The following is a 21614-nucleotide window of genomic DNA, read 5'->3' as shown; positions in this document are numbered from 1 at the left end:
TGTAGAATGAACCATTTTCAAGTTGAGGGGAGAAAGATTTTAAAAAGACATGAGCAGCAAATGTTTTACACAGAGGGTGGTTCTTGTGTGGAGTGAACTTCCTGAGGAAGTGGTGGATGTGGGTACAATTACAATTGCAAAGATGTTTGGATAGATCCAAGAACAGGAAAGGTTTGAAGGGATATGGATCAGGAGCAGGCAGGTAGGATTAGATCAGTTTGGGATTATGTTCAGCATGGACTAGTTGGACCGAAGGATCTGTTTCCGTGCTGTATGACTCCATGACTCTATAAGAATTGTAAAACTTGTAATATGTTGATTTTATATGTGAACATTAAAAAAAATTAAAAACAAAGCAATTCAACAGTGAGATGTTTCACTTATATTTTATTCTATATTGTTGGGCGAGAGGAAGCTGTAAACAATGGAAATAATCTTTTTTGTTGCTTCTAATTGGTATAAATGTAAGATTGTGTTTGTTGTTCCTTCTGGAAGTGATTGTTAGATTCGAAGCAAAGTAAACATGAACCTAATCAAGTTTTTTTATTACTAATGTAATTACATTATTGTTAGGACATCCTGAAATCTTTTCTGTCTGAGATAAATTTGAAATCTTAATCAAATTAAAACTGTATTCTGACTTTGTGACTATAAAGAGTACTTGTAAATAAAGTGGAAAAAGAGTTGTTTAAGCTCTACTCAGTTAATAATATGCAAGGTATTAGGGGCGACACGGTGGCTCAGTGTTTAGCACTGCTGCCTCATAGCACCAGGGTCCCAGGTTCGATTACAGCCTCGGGTGATAGCTGTGTGGAGTTTGCACATTCTTCCCGTGTCTGCGTGGGTTTCCTCAGGGTGCTCCGGTTTCCTCTCACAGTCCAAAGATGTGCAGGTTAGGTGAATTGGCCATGCTAAATTGCCCATAGTGTTAGGTGCATTTAGTGAGAGGGAAATGGGTCTGGGTGGGTTACTGTTTGGAGGGTCGATGTGGACTAGTTGGGCCGAAGGGCCTGTTTCTACAGTGTAGGGAATCTAATCTAATTTAATCTACAAGATGCATATTGTTACAAAATTATTTTTTCCAAGAGAAAAGTTTAAGTTCATTTTCCTCTCTATTTGAAAGTTTTAAATTAAAATAAAATATAAAACGAAAAGAGAAATTCATAAGAGCAGTGATTCTTCAGGTTAATCAAGAAACTAAGACCTCCTACAATTTTCTTTAAAGGAGCATTAGCAAACCAAAAGCATACACACACACACTATTGATTGAATGAATTGGTATGAGCACAACATTGTAATCAAGAGAAAAGCCAGATTAAACTCTATTATTGATTTGCTGTACATCACATGATGACTTTGTTATGTAGACATTAATAAATCACATTGCGATAGGAGCTTGAGCAAATGACCTTTATTGCCCTTTAGGATTATATGTTGATTATTAAACAGTTAGGACAATGTGTGTAATTTCTTCAAAGAAATATCTGATTCAGCCATTAATTTGTAATCACATAATAGTATTTTCAATATATTAAAATAGGGATTTTATCCTCAGGAATCAAATGACTTGTAAAAATAGTGACTGCAATACACTGGTTGAAATATGCTGTGTCACAGCATGGTAAATGTAGGTTTGCATCCATAATTCTTCATCTCAACCAAACATCCAAAGACTAAGCATTTTTCTCACAAAGCAATTTATGGATTTAAATGTTAGTATTCCTGATGAATGAGCAGATGCTTCAGATCAAGGGTCAGATTTTTGCTATCCTGGCATTGCCTGACCATTTGCTGAGCAAACCCATAAAACTGTGAAATAGAAAGAGGGCCATTTGGCCTGTTGTCTCAACTGACTCCTTGATAGAATTGTCTAATTTAGACCTGACCATAATTTTCTTGTCATACTGTAATGTAACACTCCTGTTAAAAGAGAGTGAGGCAGAAGATAGGAAATTATAGGCCAGTTAGCCTGACCTCATTCATTGGTAAGATCTTAGAGACCATTATTAAGAATGAGATTGCGGAGTACTTGGAAGTGCGTTGTAAAGTAGGGTGAGTCAGCTCAGCTTTGTCAAAGGGAGACCATGCCTTACAAATTTTTTAGAATTCTTTGAGGAGGTAAAAACAAATTAACCAAAGGAGAGCCATTAAATGTCATCTATTTGGAATTGACAAGGTGACACACAGGAGGCTGCTAAACGAGAGAAGCCAAGGTGTTTACAGCAAGTTTAGAGGATTGGCTGACTAGTTGAAGACAGAAAATGGGAATAAAGGTGTCTTTTTCAGGATGGCAGCCAGTGACTAGTGGAGCCCCACAGGTACCACAACTTCACGCTATACATTAAAGATTTGGGTGAAGGACTAAGGACACTGTTCTTAGATTTTAGGATTACACAAAGATAGGTGGAAGGACATGTAGTGTTGAGGAAGTAGGTAGCCTGCAGAAGGATTTTGATAGCTAGGAGAGTGGACAAAGAAGTTGCTGCTGGAATACAGTGTGGGAGAGTGTGAGGTTTTGCACTTTGGTCAGAGGAACAGAGACATATATTATTGTCTAAATAAGGGAAGGCTTCAGAAATCTGCAGCACAAAGAGACTTAGGAGAACTAGTTCAGGACTCTTGTATGGTCAACATGCAGGCTCACTTGGCACTTAAGGCGGCAAGTGTAATGTTGGTATTCATTTTGAGAGGACTAGAATACAAGTGCAAAGATGCACTGCTGAAACGATGTAAAATTCTGGGCAGTGTTTGGAAAATTGTGAGCAGTTTTGGGCCCTGTATCTAAGGAAGGATGTGCTGTCCTTAGAGGGTGGGGGCGTGGTGGGGGTGGGGGGGTTGGGGGGCAGGGGCAGACGAGGTTCACAAGTATAATCCCGGGAATAAAGCTTTTGTCATATGAGGAGTGGATGAAAATTTATTTCTGATTCTGTTGATAGAGTTTAGAAGGATGAGTGGAAATTTCATCGAAACTTTAGCATACTGAGAGGCCTGGATAAGGTAGACTTGGAGAAATGTTTCCACTAGTAGCAGAGACTAGGACTCCAGGGCACAGCCTCTGAACCCCTTTAGAACTGAGATGAAGAGGAAGCCAAGTCATTGAGTGTCTTTAAGACAGAAATAGATAGTTCTTGATTAATAAGGGGATCAGGTTAAGGAGAAAAGGTAGGATAATGGGAATGTGAAACATCAGTCATGATCGAATGGTGAAGCAGACTTGATGGGCTAAATGGCCTAATACTACTTCTATATCTTATGGTCTTATTGCACTATAAACCTTGTAAATTAATTCACTTTAAGTACATGACCATTTTTTTTGTACTGTAGTTCCTATGATATCTAGTTCCAACACTTTTTCGGGTAGCACATTCTGGGCTAAAGCAGGTCTTTGTTGTTCAGAAGAGAAGTGCCTGCTTAGGCCTGGATGCAATGAAATGTGGCTGGTCAATTAAACACACAAACTCATTGCACTGGGAAATGGGGTGTAAACAGAATCCAGAATGTCCCCCATATAACTTTTATTCAAGAGATTGACAGGTGCAAAGTCCATTTTGGATATCCTTGCACTTTGATACCCTGTAGTTGTAGGAAGGGGAAAGTGATGTAAGAGGGCTAAAAGACACACCACATGCCACATTCCTGCATCAATTTAAAGACACTGCACAAATCCTATAGAGAAACAAATTTGGGTGAAAAGCTGACATGAGGTATTTGTTCAGATTATGTATCAACAACCTGTAGAGTGAGTATCCCTGACAGGAAATTTGACTCTTTGGTCTTCGGTGTTCATTTGCAACTGGATTATATCCACATTTTGGTAAGAACATTTTGGTAAGATTGAATTTGATGGGTTAAAAATTGTGGAGTGTTTCAGCAATTTCCAGATATGCCCAGATGTGAGAGAGAGGTTCACTCATATTTGTAAATTTGGCAAGTCCTGTACAGCCACAAACAACATCTGACATGTTGGATGCTAAGTTCATTTGAACTCAAAGAGCAGGTTATTTTTCTTCTATTCATAATATCACAATATGATACTTTGTGATGGTGATTGTTCCACAATTGGAGTTGTTGCAGCTTCTGAGAATCACTATATGGAGTCTTAATATGGCCGGGCAAGAGAAGTTGGAAAGAACGAGTAACCTGAGAGCGAGCCACTGAATACTGGAAAACAAAAGTTATGATATGAATTTACAAGAGTTACACCAGGAACTTGGATTGATGAAATAGAGTACTAATTTCATGTTAGAAACATTTTGTTGCACATTGAGTTCTGATTAAAAACTAATATGCTAAAGTTGTTTATATAAAATGGAACAAAGTTCTGATATGAATTAATTCCTATAATCTTTGAAACAAACTAGAAACCAATTATGTCATACACTTCAAGACTTATTTACCAGCAGTAATCACTATGCTATAGAAATGCATGTTCTTTGACAAATTGATGTTGTAAGCAAGGCTGCATTATTTCTAATTTTTGAGTCAATCAATATCTAGCCTTGTGGTTAATAATATTTTTGGATTTTCTCTGTCATTTTAGTTCTCATGAACAGAACAATTAAAACTTGTTTGTGTTTTGTTTTCTCAGTTATGCAGTCACTGTTCAGGAATCTTATGCCCACCCCTTCGACCAAGTCTACTACACAAGATGTACTGATATTCTTAATTGGTTTAAATGTACCAGGCACAGGTTAGTTTTATAAATCAGCGCAGATTCTTTCAGTTAGATTGTGTTATTTGACTGTTCACTGTCACTCCTGATGTTGTGGCTAAACAAAAAAGAGGAAAAACTATAAAACTCACCACTGAGTAAAAAATAGTAATTGCAAAAAGGCCAAGGTGATAACTTTATCATATAGTTCAAATAACTTTATTAATCAAAAGAACATTGCTGCTATGTTACCTATAATTTGGAGATACCGGTGTTGGACTGGGGTGTACAAAGTTAAAAATCACACAACACCAGATTGTAGTCCAACAGGTTTAATTGCTAGTGCTTCCAGTTAAACCTGTTGGACTATAACCTGGTGTTGTGATTTTTAACTATGTTACCTATAGCTCTTGATAAAATTATTCCTTAAATAATAGTTTTTTTTTGCAAGCTTCCATTCTTCTAACCAAGAATAAACACAATATTATTGTCTGGTTATTAATTTGTTTTACAGTAACTCTCTGATGGAAAATCTCAACGTATACGTTAATGTCAGTGATTAGAATGTGTTACCAGTGAAAGTGCTTTCATTGTAATTTCTAGACCCAACTCAAGTTCAGTTCTATTTCCATTAATTGTTTACTGTCTTGTTGTAAGCAAAGAAATCATCTGGAATTGTTGGAAATTTAAAGATAGTCACGTATCTAGCCTGCAGTCTGTGTTTGTATAAAGTTGTTGACTAATTGTAGCAGTAACTTCAGTCTGCAGATTTGGTAGTTCCAGACTATTTTGCTTCAATAATAAATTAACTGAATTCTTTTAAACTTCCATATGTGACAAAGCTGTTCTGTTGATATTGCCATTTCTGCAGATTTCACCACAAGAGTTTTGCATATTTCCCATTTACTTTCATTATCATTAGAATTTTAAAATGGCATTTGCTGGATTATGAATTTTCTAAAATGTTTGTTGGATAAAACTATTTTAATTTTCAATTACATAAAGGGAAGACACCAGCAATTTCACAAATAATTGTTTTATTATAGAATCAGTTACAAAACAGCTTATCGTCGAGGTCTAAGAACAATGTATAGAAGAAGATCACAGTGCTGCCCTGGATACTACGAAAGTGATGATTACTGTATCCGTAAGTGTTGTTCTTCAGTTAAGACTGCTAGACTATTTATAACATCTCCAACAATTTTTGACTAAACTGCAGAAGTCCTGTAGGTGTCACCTAAATACATTTAGATAAAATAATTGTTGCCCAAGATTCTAACCACATGAAAATATTCAAAAATTGACAATTTTATAAATACTTGCTTCCCTGCAGCCTTATGATGCTATGTGTTAAATGAAGGGAAACAAACATTTAGGGCATAGCATTTAATGTCAGGTTTCAGGTAAATATAGCTTTAGGAATATATTAACCTGTCAGTTTACTTCATGGTTAAAAAAATGAATTCCCTGAGAGGTGAGCAGCTTCTGTGTGTCTTCCTCCAACTGGATCAATGTCGAAGTGGTAGAGTGCAAGTGTGTGTGATGGAGTGCAGTTGTGTGTGGGTGGACTTGAATTGCCATGATCACTTCTAACCTGTCCATGGAGGCATGCAGATGATGGCTTGACTCACTACTGTAGCTTATGGGCAGTAAGGGTTACTGAATCCCATATAGTTATCTGTTGCTCTGGTTTCTCCCTGTACATTCTAATGAGGTTCCTGATTGCTGACCAAAGGGTCTTCCCCTTCCTGGGGATGGGCATGTACATGATCTCCAGCAGACTTCCAAGTGTCAGCGGCCTAGAATGTTTCTCCATTGTGGAACAGTCACAATGAGGTACTCAGCAAATTCTGCTCCTATGCCTTCTAGTGCTAACATTCCCACTGAGGTGTCAATATTTCAGCTGATGGAAAGTGGAGGAGGCCTTTCTGATGCTTCTGTGCTCTCATCCTTAGAGGTTGAAAAGGTGGCATCTGGGGGAACCAACTATTTCTCAATGGTGGTTGTGGATATGCTGGCAGTAACTGTGTAAGGCAAAATAGAGAAAATGTCAAAGCAAATGCTTAGAAGTGGTTTGCAATTAATAAGACTGACATCTGGTTACTGTGAAACTTGCAGTGGGATGAAGAATGGTACTTACCGGGTTGGCAGGACATTGATGACTCAGCAATTCCTTCTGGAGGGCCAGGATTCTCTCCTTGTAGAAGCTAATAAGTCAAATGTCAGGAAGCCCTCCATCCTGACTATTTCTATGCTACTGTAAGCTGTCGACTCATGGAATGATAGAAAGAGAGGAATGGTTAATAAGCTGAAAGTTGATGACACAGCTGTTATGGCAAATGCAGATGGTAGAAAGGCAGTGGGGTATCCCAGGTGAGTGAGGAGTAAGGAAATGCCAGGGGATTATAGACCGGTCAGCTTTATGTCAGCAGTGAGTAAGTTGGAGGGAATCCAGAGGGACAGGATTTACAAGCATTTGGAAAAGCAAGGACTGGTTACAGATAGTCAACATGGTTTTTTGCATGGGAAGTCTCATTAACTTGATTGAGTTTTTTGAAGAGGTGACAAAGAAAATTGATGAAGGTAGAGCCATAGATGTTGACTATGTGGACTTAAGTAAAGTATTCGACAAGATTCTGCATTGTAGACTGGTTAGAATCCATGGGGAGCTAGCCAGTTAGATATGTAATTGTCTTGAAGGTAGGCGACATAGGGTGGTGCTGAGATGCTGTTTTACAGCCTATGGTCTGTGACCAATGGTGTACCCCAAGGATCAGTGCTGGGTCCACTGATTTTGATCATTTACATAAATGATTTGGATGTGAACATAGGAGGTATGGTTGAAAGCTTGCTGATGACACCAAAATTGGTGGTATAGTGAAGAAAGTTATCTCAGAATACAATGGGACCTTGACCAGATGAATGAGTGGGTCGAAGAGAGGTAGATGGAGTTTATTTTGGATAAATGTGAGGTGTTGCATTTTTGTACGGCCTAATGGTAGCGCCCTGAGGAGTGGTTGCCGAACAAAGAGACCTAGGGTGCAGGTGCATAGGTCCTAGAAAGTGGAGTCACCGGTAGATAGGGTTGTGAAGAAGGCGTTTGGCATGCTTGTCTTTATTGATCAGTGTATTGAATATAGGATTGTGGATGTCACGTTGCAGCTGTACAGGACATTTGGGAGGTCCCTTCTGGTATACTGTGTACAATTCTGGGTCTTCCTTCTATAGGATGTTGTTAAACTTGAAAGGGTGCAGAAAGAATTTACAATGATGTTGCAGTGTCTGGAGGGTTTGAGCTATAGGGAGCAGCTGAACAAGCTGGAACTTTTTTCCTTGGAGCTTTGGAGGCTGAGAGTTGATATTATCAAGGTTTATAAAATCATGAAGAGTATGGATAAGATGAATAGCCAAGGTCTTTTTTCATAGGTGGGGAAGTCCAAAACTAGAGGGCATAGGTTTAAGGTGAGAGAGTTTAGATTTAAGAGACCTGAGGGGTAACATTTTCACGCAAAGAGTGGTGCATGGACGGAACAAGCTGCCAGAAGAACTGGTGGAGGTCGGTACAATTATAACATTTAAACCACATCTTGATGGGTATGTGAATAGGAGGGGTTTGAAATATGGGCCAAATGCTGGCAAATGGGACTAGGTCAGATTGGGGTGGCTGGTCAGTCCAGACCCTATGACTCTAACTTTTTTCTTAATCTCTTCCTGTGTTGATATGAATTCATTTTACAGTTGAAAGCAATATTTACTTTGTGTGATCTGAACATAATTTCTAGATATCCAGCTGAAACCTGCTTAAGAATGGATTCTAGCAATTTCCCTATGATAGGCTAACTAGTCTATAGTTTCCTGCTTTCTGCTTGTCATTTTCTTTGATAGTTTTCATATCTACTTTTCAATTCACTAAAATGCTCAAGTCTCAAGAAGTTTGGAAATTTATAACCAACACCTCAATAAATTCTTCAGACTGATGAAGAGTCCTGATCCAAAACATCAACTTTCCTGCTCCTCCGATGCTGTCTGATCTGCTGTGTTCTTCCAGCTTCACATTTTATCGACTCTGACTTCCAGCATTTGCACTCCTTACCATCTCCAAATTCTTCAGCCCCTTACTTTTACACTCTACAGTATATGCCTTTTTGTCCTGGATGCTTGTCAAACTTTTCCCAACACTTTTTCCCTTGTTATGGTGATTGTATTAAAGTCCTCCCTCCTTTTAATCTTTTTTATTTTCAGAAGTCTTTGGGAAGGTGTGTAAGTCTTCTACAGTGAAGACGAATACAAATGACCTGTTCAAAACATCCATCATTTCCTGCCTTTCCATTATGAATTCACCACTCTCTCTGTAAGGGATGACTAGTACCATTGGTTATTCCTTTCCTATTTTAAAAACTTGTAGATACTCTTACCATTTGTTTTTATATTACTCAATAGATTTCTCTTGTACTCTAAATTCTTCATTTTTAAAAAACATGTTCTTTACTAGTCCTAAATTTTCCTGCAATCGTCTGACCTACCACAAGACTTCACAAAATTGTGCAGTGTTCCTGTCAATTTGTTTCTGTCTATAACTAACTTATTAAGCCACAGATGATGCACTCTTCTCAAAACTTTTTTTTCTCTCATAGGGAAAAGCCTTGGAGAGTTATTAAATATTAAAAGTCTGCCACTGCAACTCTACTGTCCTATCTTTTAACATGGTTTCTGTGTTCACTTTAGCCAGTTATGCCTTTATATTGCCATTTATATTTCACATTTAGGAATTGATTACATATGGCAGGAAATACAGGTCACATTTGGCAAAATGAGACACAGGCTCATTAATTAAAGAACCCTCCCTTCAAACCTCATTGTCCCTTTCTTTGTTGCACTCTCTGACCAGCTCATCACTACTGGTCTTCCACAAATACTTGGCCCATACTACCCATCCCATACTACCTTGCATTCTCCCATACCCTATTGTCTCCACACTTGTTAGTTCAACATTCCCCCTTACCATCCTTATCTCTTCTGCAATCCAGGTTACTGCCCCCAATCCCTAGCACTAAGTTCACCAATGCTTAACACGCAGTGCTCCCTTATAGTACTTTCATCCCACTGACACCCATGACTGACCATAATCTACCATCCTGACCGACCTTGACAGACTGATTACCGACAACCCAACTGATAACTGATCAAACATCCGACTGTCCCGTGTGCAGCTCCCTGACTAACTAACTTACTATGAATGTCCTGGCTGTGTGCACTGGACCTGCAGCATTGATTGCAGCCCATATCTCAGACTGTAGCGAAACAGACCCCCTGACTGTGACTGCCCAAGCGACTGAGTGACCATGTCCAAGCCCCTGGATTGAGATTGGGTAATACCTTTGATTTACTGTACCAGACTTCACTAACTGACAGCAGCCTCCCTTGCCTGAGAACTACTTCCTGAGGACTTTGAGACATGACCATTTGGGTAAAGCACAAGCAGTTTGTTTGCCTTGTAGGTTGCTGGGAAATTGCTGTAGGTGTGATATTGATGGTGCTATATAGCAACATGGCAGCATCCGAGGAGCAGGCGATTTATCTCTCCACCACTAAGGCTCCCAGCCTCATTCTTGATAAAGAGCTTTTGCCCGAAGCGTTGATTTTCCTGCTCCTTGGAGGCTGCCTGACCTGCTGTGCTTTTCCAGCACTACTCTAACCTTGACTCTAATCTCTAGCAGCTGCAGTACCCTCTTTCGCCCTGTATAGCAACATGTCCACCCTAATAAGGTTAGATCACATGGGATCCAGGGAGATCTAGCTAATTGGATATAAAATTGGCTTGACGGTAGAAGATAGAGGGTGATGGTAGAGGATTGTTGATGTCACAGGTAGATAGGGTGGTGAAAATGTCATTTGGCATGCTTGCCTTCATCAGTCAAAGCATTGAGTACATGTGTTGGGACATCATGTTACAGCTGTATAAGACTTTGCTAAGGATACATTTGGAGTACTTAGGGTGTAGGTTTGCTCGCTGAGCTGTAGGTTTGATATCCAGGCGTTTCATTACCTGGCTAGGTAACATCAGTGGCAACCTCCAGGTGAAGCGAAGATTTTGTCTCCTGCTTTCTACTTATATGTTTGTCCTGGATGGGGTTCCTGGGGTTTAGATTAGATTACATTACAATGTGGAAACAGGCCCTTCGGCCCAACAAGTCCACACTGACCCGCCAAAGCGCAACCCACCCATACCCCTACATTTACCCCTTACCTAACACTACGGGCAATTTAGTATGGCCAATTCACCTGACCTGCACATCTTTGGACTGTGGGAGGAAACCGGAGCACCCGGAGGAAACCCACGCAGACACTGGGAGAACGTGCAAACTCGACACAGTCAGTCGCCTGAGGCGGGAATTGAACCCGGGTCTCTGGCACTGTGAGGCAACAGTGCTAACCACTGTGTCACCATGCCGGGTTTGTGGTGATGTCATTTCCTGTTCATTTTCCGAGGGGTTGATAGATGGTATCTAGATCTGTGTTTGTTTATGGCGTTGTGGTTGGAGTGCAAGGCCTCTAGGAATTCTCTGGCATGTCTTTGTTTAGCCTGTCCCAGGATAGATGTGTTGGCCCAGTCGAAATGGTGGTTTTTTTTCATCCGTGTGTAGGGCTACGAGGGAGAGAGGGTCGTGTCTTTTTGTGGCTAGCTGGTTCGTGTATCCTGGTGGCTAACTTTCTTCCTGTTTGTCCTACGTAGTGTTTGTGGCAGTCCTTGCATGGAATTTTGTAGATGACATGGGTTTTGTCCATGGGTTGTACTGGGTCATTTAAGTTTGTTAGTTTTTGTTTGAGTGTGTTGGTGGGTTTGTGTGCTACTAGGATTCTGAGGGGTCTCAGTAGTCTGGCTGTCATTTCTGAGACGACTTTGATGTATGGTAAGGTGGTTAGGGTTTCTGGATGTGTTTGGTCTGCTTGTCGTGGTTTGTTCCTGAGGAATCTGCGGACTGTATTTTTTGAGTATCCGTTCTTCTTGAATACGTTGTATAGGTGGTTTTCCTCTGTTTTCTGAAGTTCGTCTGTGCTGCAGTGTGTGGTGGTTCGTTGGGATGGTTGCTGGTGTGGTTGAGTATTTGGTCAGTGTTTGTCGGTTTTCTGTATACGCAGGTTTGTAGTTCTCCGTTGTCCTTTCTTTCTACTGTGACGTCCAGGAATGCGAGTTTGTTGTCAGTTTCTTCCTCTTTGGTGAACTTTATGTCTGTGAGGGTGTTGTTGATGATGTTAAATGTCTCTTCTATCTTGTTTCGTTTTGTGATGACAAAGGTGTCATCTACATAGCGGATCCAGATTTTTGGTTTGATGGTTCGTAGGGCTGTTTGTTCTAGTCTTTGCATTACCACTTCCACTATGTATCCTGATAGCGGAGATCCCATGGGTGTGCTGTTGGTTTGTTTGTAGATTATGTTGTTGAAGGTGAAGTGGGTGGTGAGGCACAGGTCCACTAGCTTCATGATGTGATTGGTAATGTGATTGATGGTGGTTGGGGTGTGTGATGGTCTCTTCTAAAAGTGTGGTAAGTGTTTCCTTTGCCAGGTCGATGACGTTGGTTTTGTCCATGGGTTGTACTGGGTCATTTAAGTTTGTTAGTTTTTGTTTGAGAGTGTTGGTGGATTTGTGTGCTACTAGGATTCCGAGGGGTCTTGGTAGTCGTGGTTTGTTCCTGAGGAATCTGCAGACTGTATTTTTTGAGTATCCGTTCTTCTTAAATACGTTGTATAGGTGGTTTTCCTCTGTTTTCCGAAGTTCGTCTGTGCTGCAGTGTGTGGTGGTTCGTTGGAATCGTATTCTGATACCACCATTTTGACTGGGACAACACATTTATCCTGGGACAGGCTAAACAAAGACATGCCAGAGAATTCCTAGAGGCCTAGCACTCCAACCACAATGCCATAAACAAACACACAGATCTAGATACCATCTACCAACCCCTCAGAAAATGAACAGGAAATGACATCACCACAAACCTCAGGAACCCCATCCAGGACAAACATATAAATAGAAAGCAGGAGACAAAAGCTTCGCTTCACTTGGAGGTCGCCGCTGATGATGTTACCAAGCCAGGTAATGAAACGCCTGGATATCAAACCTACAGCTCAACGAGCAAACCTACACCCTAAACCTCAACCTGAGCTACAAACCTTCACAAAACTTGGAGTACTGCATATAGTTCTAGTCACTCTGCTAGAGAAAGAATAATTAAATTGAAGAGTTGCAAAAAAGCTTTCTAAGGATGTTACGGAGTCATTTAGACAGATACATGGATTTGAAAGGTTGAGAGGGATATCGGCCAAATGCATGCAAAAAGCACTAGTTTAGTTTAGGAAACCTAGTCAGCTTGGGTGAGTTGGGCCAAAGGGTCTATTTCTGTGCTGTATGATTGAGTGCTTTTGATGGTGACATACATCCACTGGGGGAATTATGCATTAAGTGCTAAGCATCTGCAATACCCCAGTTGCGTCAGTGCTAACTTACATTGGATAATTGTTGGTCCTATGCAATGGCAGTACAGAAGCTGACACTAAATATCTGTGTTAAATGAAAATAAATAAAACCAAACCATTGATAATACAACAGATCTGTGTACTTGCAGAAGATAATCATGTGAATGCTTCAAAAATGAAAGAGAAAGTACTGCAAGCGAATAACAGGTTAATTCAACATTTAAATAAGAAAAAGTGTTGAATGTGTTAGTTGACAACCTTCACCAAAACAGGCAACAGTCAACTGACTTGCAGTGAATTTCTAGAATCTTGCTTTAAATTTGTGATGAATTGCAGTTTACTCAATTTTGCTGAAACAAGTTACGCAGTTTCAATGATATAGAAAAAGATCTTGGAAGCAGTGGTGAATATGAGATAAATTTTCTTTTTATTTAATCATGTGGGAGTAGTAGTAAGGTTAGTTTAAAATTTGGAACAATATATTCCTGTAGATAAGGTAAAATTGGAACGAGCATGAATTTTCAAGTCCAGGGATTATATCCTGTGGCCCACTCCCAAATGCTGAAAAATTGACATCCTGCATTTCTGCAATTCATGTTATCTTAAATAAAAGCTCTTTGACTAAAACATTAAAGCCTTTCAAGCCTGCAAGCCATCCTTTTCTTTCATTTTTGCATCTGAATACAATGAGATTTCCCAATAAACTATTAAATATTGATGTTACAAAATAACTGTTAACTTGCAACAGAACTGCTGCATGGGATAGCGTTTCCACTGTTGACATAAATTGCCTTTGATGTCAAGGGGCATTAACTCAACGACATTTTGCCTGTTGGTAGATGTGAAATGGTACATTGATGATTAATTAGCAAAGCCTGGCATCCAACAGAAATAAAATTGGCCTTATGTCAAAATTGAAATCAGGACCCTGCATTCTTTTTGTCTTCACTAACTTATGACATCTGACTTTAGCAAACTGACTATTTCAGAGTGAGACAGGTTTAGCAATTAAGGATTTAGCAGACAAATGGGGGGGGGAGCGAGAGAGAGCCCCTCTCTGATTTGTTTGTATGCATTTTTGGGCTACTGTTAAATTATTCAGGTCTAATTTTAGGAAATTTTGTTTCAATAATGAAAAGGTGCAACCTATGTCTGTTTTAAGACCTGTTTTCTAAAAGTATTTAATATAGTCTTTTGCTGTTGTTTAACTGCTACAGCTTAAGCAGATGTTCTTAAGAAGAACTAGTGGGTAACAGATCTGTTCCAATATAGAACCAGGGAAAATAGAAAAGCATCTGCTTTTTCTCGGTTAACGTTGCAGGCTATTGGCCAAGACCATCAGATCTTCTCATTTGCTGTACCTTTTTCTTGAACTTATCTGAAATTCAAAGTATCCAAATGATTGAGCTCGCCAAATTTATTCCAGTAAGATCTAGGGGTGAATTTAGGACTTTTCTTATTTCTGGTTGACAAGTCCCGTGTGCTAGCCATTTTTCACCTGTGAACAGACTCTTGTCAACTTCAGATCCACTAATATCTCTGCTGTAACATGATCCTCCCTTACTATAACTGACCCAATAATGCTCTTTAAATTTGATGCTCAAAAGACACCTTATTGCACCATTTTTTTCAATTTATCAGAGTTGAGTGTAATCCATTAATGTCATGATAACACAGCTTTGTACTGTTGACTTTATGCATGCCAGTAGTGGAATTAAGATTATTTGCAACACTCCATTTAGTGTTTTATAGCAGTTATGTGAAGAATTAATCATATTTTCAATTTAACATATAATATTTGAATGCAATAAGATGTACAAAAATCCCACCAATACAGAAGTAAAAATTGGCTTCCAAACTTGGGTGCAATTGCTGGTAACACTAAATGAAAAGACTGAATGCTGCTTTGCCAGATTTTGTGCATTATTTCTAGTTGGATTACCTTTTAAAAATGAATATGCTGAATAAAAATTGAGAGAATAAATAGTGGAGTAGATTTTTAGTTTACAATTTCAATGTTGTGTACCATAATCTATCATAGAAGCTACACAATTTTTATTTACATTGATTGACTTTCATTGGAACATGGTATGATGAGAAATATATTTAATCTATGGTATGTATGTGTACATCCCTGTGTGGCTCATTCGTAAATGCCAGAATTTTCTGATTTCAAATATTTTGAGTTCTTAAATCAAGAATGAATGCACAGTCAGTTGGAGAATGAAAGGAACCAGAGAATCTGGAAATACTGATTTTTAAAAAAATGATGTTTCCGCTCTATAAATACCCATAATACATTTGACCCCAATTGAAACAGAAAAACTAACGATCACTCACTGTAAGATTTATCAGTCACAGCTGTTATGTATTTACTGGACGTCTTTGTGGACAGAAGCAAAGAAGAAGTAAAAGCAAGCGCTGATTCAACAGAGTGCCTTAAGACAAATTACAGAGGTCTCTTTGTTGTCGTTTCATTCCCTATGATGTGCATTTGGCACAGCTACTCTCAATAATGAATTGCTTCTAGATACCACAGCTGTTTCAAAGCATTCTATTCAGCACAACCATTAATTAAGGGTGCTGCACCTAACAAAATTGTGATATACTTTCCCAAAGATCATGTACAGAAAATAACTCTTACAACCCCAATAACTATAATCGAAGGGCAAAATAAATGCCCCATACACTCAGCTGTATAGAGTTGTATAAAGAATGGCACTCCTCTTCCCATTGTAGAAATTTAATTTCTTCCCTTAATCTTTCTTTTGTCTTTTCTGACATGTGATACCCACAATGAAGAGGGTGCATGGAAAATTCGTAATGAACTTTTGCACATGTTGCGGTGTAATTAGTTGCTGGATAGCATGTGAGTGACCCCTGGGTGTGACTCTTTATTTTCTACTCTCAAAGGAAAAAAACTATTTCTGATTAGTATCATGTACATTCTTCTTTTGTGTCTGGAAGTTCACTGTTGACAGACTAAAAATGTAAAATGGTACCTAACAGCTCCATAATTAAACATCACATTGATACTTTAATGTATTTCATGCTACAATATTAATTTCTTCACTAAGCTACATCAAATGGATTTAATTCTATTAAATGTTAACCCAGAACTTAAATTAAAATGAGGAAGTTGAACTTTGGGAGACAGGTTCAAACTACCAAATAATTTTAGGAGTAATATCAAGAAATTCTACTCACCACAAAGAATGATAAAGTTGTGAAATAAAGTTTCAAGTGGAGCAATAGAAACATTGTCTCCAGTGTGCCAGTGCAGCCTTTGGGCATCTGAGTAGTAAAGTGTTTGATGATAAAGACTTCAAAACTGGGACTAAATTTCATGGTCAATATTGCACTAGTGTCACCTGGCCTTCTGTTTTCATTGTGACATGATAAAATATAGCAGGTATCTGAAATCGTGCCACAGGAAATTCAAATTTGATGGACTCAAGAACTCTGCAAAAAGTCCTAGTCACTCATTGCCTCACAGATAACATAGTAGCATTTAATGAACAGCAATTACAGAATGTCCACTGAGCCTGGTCTGCCCACGTCTTAAATTTTCAATTTTGATAGGGGACAGTTTTGCAATGCAGGTAGATGTTTTCATCTTTGGCATGTTTCACTTAAGGCCCATTCTCAAATACATCTCTGTGAATGCATGGTTGATGGTGTGGAGCTTGGTCTCTGAATATGCATGTAGGCAAGTGCCATCTGTACACTGCAACTCGATGTAATGAGTTGCGCTGGTCTTGATTTTGGTCTGGAGGAGACACAAATCCACTTCAGCATTATGTATGTGTGGAGAGGAAGATGGAGAAGAAAGATAGTGTGATGTCACAGCCTTCCTTGACCCCAGTTAGCACAAATACTGGGTCATTGATGGATCCATTAGTAATCATTATGGCTTTCATGTCATTGTGCAATTGGTGAAGAATTGTGGTGACCCAAAACATGAGGAAGTAACTCTTATCAACTGGGAGAGATTATGAAGTCTCATAAAAATGTTGGTGCTGCTCTCTGCACTTGTCTTTCTATGAACTTGTGCCTCTTGATGGAAAGAATCTGCATTTTCTTTTTTTTTATAGATATTTTTATTAGAAATTTAACATTTTTACAAGTTTACAAAAATAAACAAAACTCTCAAGTACAAACATTGATATACAATTAAATCTTAAATAAATAATAACCAAAATTTAACAAAAGAAAAATACCGAGGAAAAAAAAACAAAACTCAACTAACTACTAATCTAACCTACAACTTCCCGCAGTCCAAAGATGTGCAGGTCAGGTGAATTGGCCATGCTAAATTGCCCGTAGTGTTAGGTTAAAGGGGTAAATGTAGGGGTATGGGTGGGTGGCGGGTCAATGTGGACTTGTTGGGCCAAAGGGCCTGTTTCCACACTGTAAGTAATCTAATCTAATCTAACCAGAGTGTATAATTAAGTCTCTTACATTATTCAAATAAGAGAAAGAGAAAAAAAAACAGCGGAGAACATAGAAATTGGGTAGTGAGATACATGCTTGGATTGTGTTAACATCAAATGCAACAAAACCCATATTCGTGCGGGATTCCTCTCCCAAGGGGCCCCGGACCAGCCAGGTTCGTAATCTCAATTAAATAAAAGCCCTTGTCAGGATAGCCGAAATATCTGTATTCATATAATTCAAGAAGGGCTGCCATATTTTATAAAATAATTTGGTCTTTCGGTGCACCATATTTGTAAGGAAGTCAAGGGGAATACATTCCATAATTAATCTGTGCCAATTTGAAAGTCCAGGGGGGCCCTCAGCCACCCAGTTTACCAAAATATTTTTCCTTGCACAGAAAGAGAGAATAGAAAATAATCTCTTTCCATGCATGTCCTGAGAGGATAAGTTTGAAAAGCCCAAAAGGAGAGATACGGGGTCCACTTTAATTTCCGTTCTTAAAATTTCTGTCAGGGCACTTGCTACTTTAGTCCAGTATCTATGGATCTTATGACAGGTCCATAGACAATGTACAAGAGTGCCCACCTCTATTTTACATTGGGGAAACATTGGGGATGCCCCTGCCTTAAATTTTGCCAATCGATCCGGTGCTATATGGGCCCTATGAAGTATCTTCAGCTGGATAGCCTGAGTTCTGTTACAGATGGTGATTCTTCTGGCGTTTTCCCAAATGTCATTCCACGTTTCTATAGAGATTTCTAGTCCCAATTCCTGATCCCATGTTTTAAGCAGATTGTCCATATCTCCCGATACTTCATCATGTAGTAAATGATAAATAGTACTGATGGAGGATACCCCCATTGGTCGTAGTACTCTACATTCTCTATCTGATTTATAAAGACTATCTAATAATGTAGTCTTCTTCTGTATATAGTTTCGAATTTGGAAGTATCGATAGAGGTCTCCATTAGGTAATCCGAATTTCTGACGCAGCTGTTTAAAAGACATCAGGACCCCATCTTCAAATAGATCCCCTAGACATGAGATACCCCTGGATCTCCAGAGTTTAAAAGTGGCATCTGTAAACCCCGGTTGGAATCCCCATGCTCCCACTATCGGCGCATAGGGGGATGTTTTATGTGAGTTGCCCTCATTTTGCCGCATTATATTCCAAGCTTTAATTGTATTTAGTATTATAGGGTTTTTACAGTGATCCATAATGATTTTCCTCTTGTCTGAAAATAAAAGGTTAGTAAGTGGGCATTTTACTTGAGAAGCCTCGATGTCCAACCAGATTGATTGTGGATCAAACAAGACCCAATCAGCTATGTAACTTAATAAGGAACTTAACTGATATTTCCTAAAATCTGGGAAGTCCAATCCTCCCCTTGCCTGTGGAGAATCTGCATTTTCATTCAGGTAAAAGTTAATCAGCCACAGGCAGGAACCAGTTTTGCAGTGACATTTGCTGTGAAGAACAGCAGAGAAATTCCTTTGTAGTTACCTTTATCATTCTATCTACTTTTTTAAAATGGTCACAATTGTACCATCTCAAAGATCCATTTGCATGCTCTCTTCCTTTCAGATAAAGGTGATGAGATCATGTATTTATGCCACGAATGCTTTTCCATGTATTTTGTTGATCATTCTATCCTGTTGTCAGCCTTGTTGGTTCTCAGCTGTCAAATGGACCTTTCAACCTCATGTTGGGCTAGTATTGTGCAGCAGTGATAACAGGTACGGAGCTGGAAATGTGTTGCTGGAAAAGCGCAGCAGGTCAGGCAGCATCCAGGGAACAGGAGAATCGACGTTTCGGGCATAAGCCCTTCTTCAGGAATGAGGAAAGTTTGTCCAGCAGGCTAAGATAAAAGGTAGGGAGGAGGGACTTGGGGGAGGGGCGTCGGAAATGTGATAGGTGGAAAGAGGTCAAGGTGAGGGTGATAGGTCAGACTGGGGTGGGGGCGGAGAGGTCGGGAAGAAGATTGCAGGTTAGGAAGGCGGTGCTGAATTTGATGGATTTGACTGAGACCGGGTGGGGGGAGGGGAAATGAGGAAACTGGTGAAATCCGAGTTCATCCCTTGTGGTTGGAGCGTTCCTAGCCGGAAGATGAGGCGTTCTTCCTCCAACCGTCGTTTTGTTGTGGTCTGACGATGGAGGAGTCCAAAGACCTGCATATCCTTGGTGGAGTGGGAGGGGGAATTGAAAAATTCAGTTCATCCACTTCACCAACACCTTCCACCCCGACCTCAAATTCACCTGGACAGTCTCAGATTCCTCCCTCCCCTTCCTCGACCTTTCTATTTCTATCTCAGGCGACAGAATCAACACGGACATCTACTACAAACCGACCGACTCCCACAGCTACCTGGACTACACCTCCTCCCATCCTGCCCCCTGTAAAAACGCCATCCCATTCTCCCAATTCCTTCAGAGCGTTTCAGAGAACACCTCTGGGACACCTGGACCAACCAACCCAACCACCCTGTAGCTCAACATTTCAATTCCCCCTCCCACTCCACCAAGGATATGCAGGTCTTTGGACTCCTCCATCGTCAGACCACAACAAAACGACGGTTGGAGGAAGAACGCCTCATCTTCCGGCTAGGAACGCTCCAACCACAAGGGATGAACTCGGATTTCACCAGTTTCCTCATTTCCCCTCCCCCCACCCTGTCTCAGTCAAATCCATCAAATTCAGCACCGCCTTCCTAACCTGCAATCTTCTTCCCGACCTCTCCGCCCCCACCCCAGTCTGACCTATCACCCTCACCTTGACCTCTTTCCACCTATCACATTTCCGACGCCCCTCCCCCAAGTCCCTCCTCCCTACCTTTTATCTTAGCCTGCTGGACAAACTTTCCTCATTCCTGAAGAAGGGCTTATGCCCGAAACGTCGATTCTCCTGTTCCCTGGATGCTGCCTGACCTGCTGCGCTTTTCCAGCAACACATTTCCAGCTCTGATCCCCAGCATCTGCAGACCTCACTTTCTCCTCGGTGATAACAGGTAGCATGCTATGAAATATGGTCAAAGGCACTCAGTGAGGAACTGAGTCTTGATTGAGGACATTCCTTAAATGTTCCTTCCAATGAGCACTGATTGTAAATCTATCCTCCATTCTTAGCTTCCATTGGGTTAGGTCATTGGCTGCCTGGATCCTTGATACTCTGAAAAATTGACACATATTAAGGGTGCAGCAAATTGAGTCAGTTGATAGTTTCCCGTGATCTTCATCCATGGTTAACTAAATAAGTTGGAGAAAGCATTGATCTTAAGGAAAAAGTAAATAGCTACACAAAAAATGAGTGACAGGTGAGATAATTAATCACAATATAACGAAGGGCGGAGAGTGACTATAAAGGAGGAGAAATTAGGGGTTTGGGCGGCATGTTTGCTCAGAGCCGCTCAGTGGTTAGCATTGCTGCCTCACAGTGCCAGGGACCCAAGTTTGATTCCAACCTCGGGTGACTGACCGTGTGGAGTTTGCATATTCTTCCTGTGTCTGCGTGGGTTTCCTCCCACAATCCAAAGGTATGCAGGTTAGGTGAATTTGCCATGCTAAATTGCCCATAGTGTTCAGGAATGTGTAGGTTAGGTGCATTAGTCAGGGGTAAATACAGGATAATTGAGTAGGCAAATGAGTCTGGGTGGGTTACTCTTCAGAGGATAGGTGTGGACTTGTTGGGCCAAAAGGCCTGTTTCCACATTGTAGGGATTCGATAGAAACTAACTAGAAATCTTAAAAATAGATAATATGAATCAACAGATGTTTAAGAAGGAAAAGAGTAGTACACATGACAGAATGATCTAATTGCTACAAGTGAAAGGTTTAAAGAGGAGTAACGATGGCAGCTTTGTGTTTCCCTGGATATGGAATTTTCAGACAGAATAGGATCAAAAAGGTAGTGTGCAGCCGATATTTTTTAAATCTGTCTGGTCAGAAATGTTGTAATACATCTCTGCAGCAGGTGAAACTTGAACCAGGAATCCTGGCTCAGAAATAGGGACACTACCATTGTACCTACCACCACAGGAGGCCCTGTGGATGTATA

The 21614-nt window shown here is 40.0% G+C and overlaps 1 protein-coding gene across 3 annotated transcripts in view; it reads left to right on the top strand.

Moving 5' to 3' along the window:
* Positions 1–21614, top strand: part of megf11 (multiple EGF-like-domains 11) — a 485761-nt gene that overhangs the window by 101604 nt on the left and 362543 nt on the right. For all 3 annotated transcript variants that reach the window (XM_087981455.1, XM_087981454.1, XM_087981453.1), the window contains exons 4-5: positions 4589–4690; positions 5698–5798. In XM_087981455.1, coding sequence (XP_087837581.1) covers positions 4589–4690; positions 5698–5798 — 203 coding nt within the window. The remainder of the gene's footprint in view (positions 1–4588; positions 4691–5697; positions 5799–21614) is intronic.

The sequence above is a fragment of the Chiloscyllium plagiosum genome, unplaced genomic scaffold (assembly GCF_037043375.1).
Source record: "Chiloscyllium plagiosum isolate Xiang-an unplaced genomic scaffold, Cpla_swu_hap1 HiC_scaffold_39, whole genome shotgun sequence".
NCBI classification, from domain to species: Eukaryota; Metazoa; Chordata; class Chondrichthyes; order Orectolobiformes; family Hemiscylliidae; genus Chiloscyllium; species Chiloscyllium plagiosum.
The sequence above is the reverse complement of the archived record's forward strand: the minus strand, read 5'-3'. Positions and strand labels throughout refer to the sequence as shown.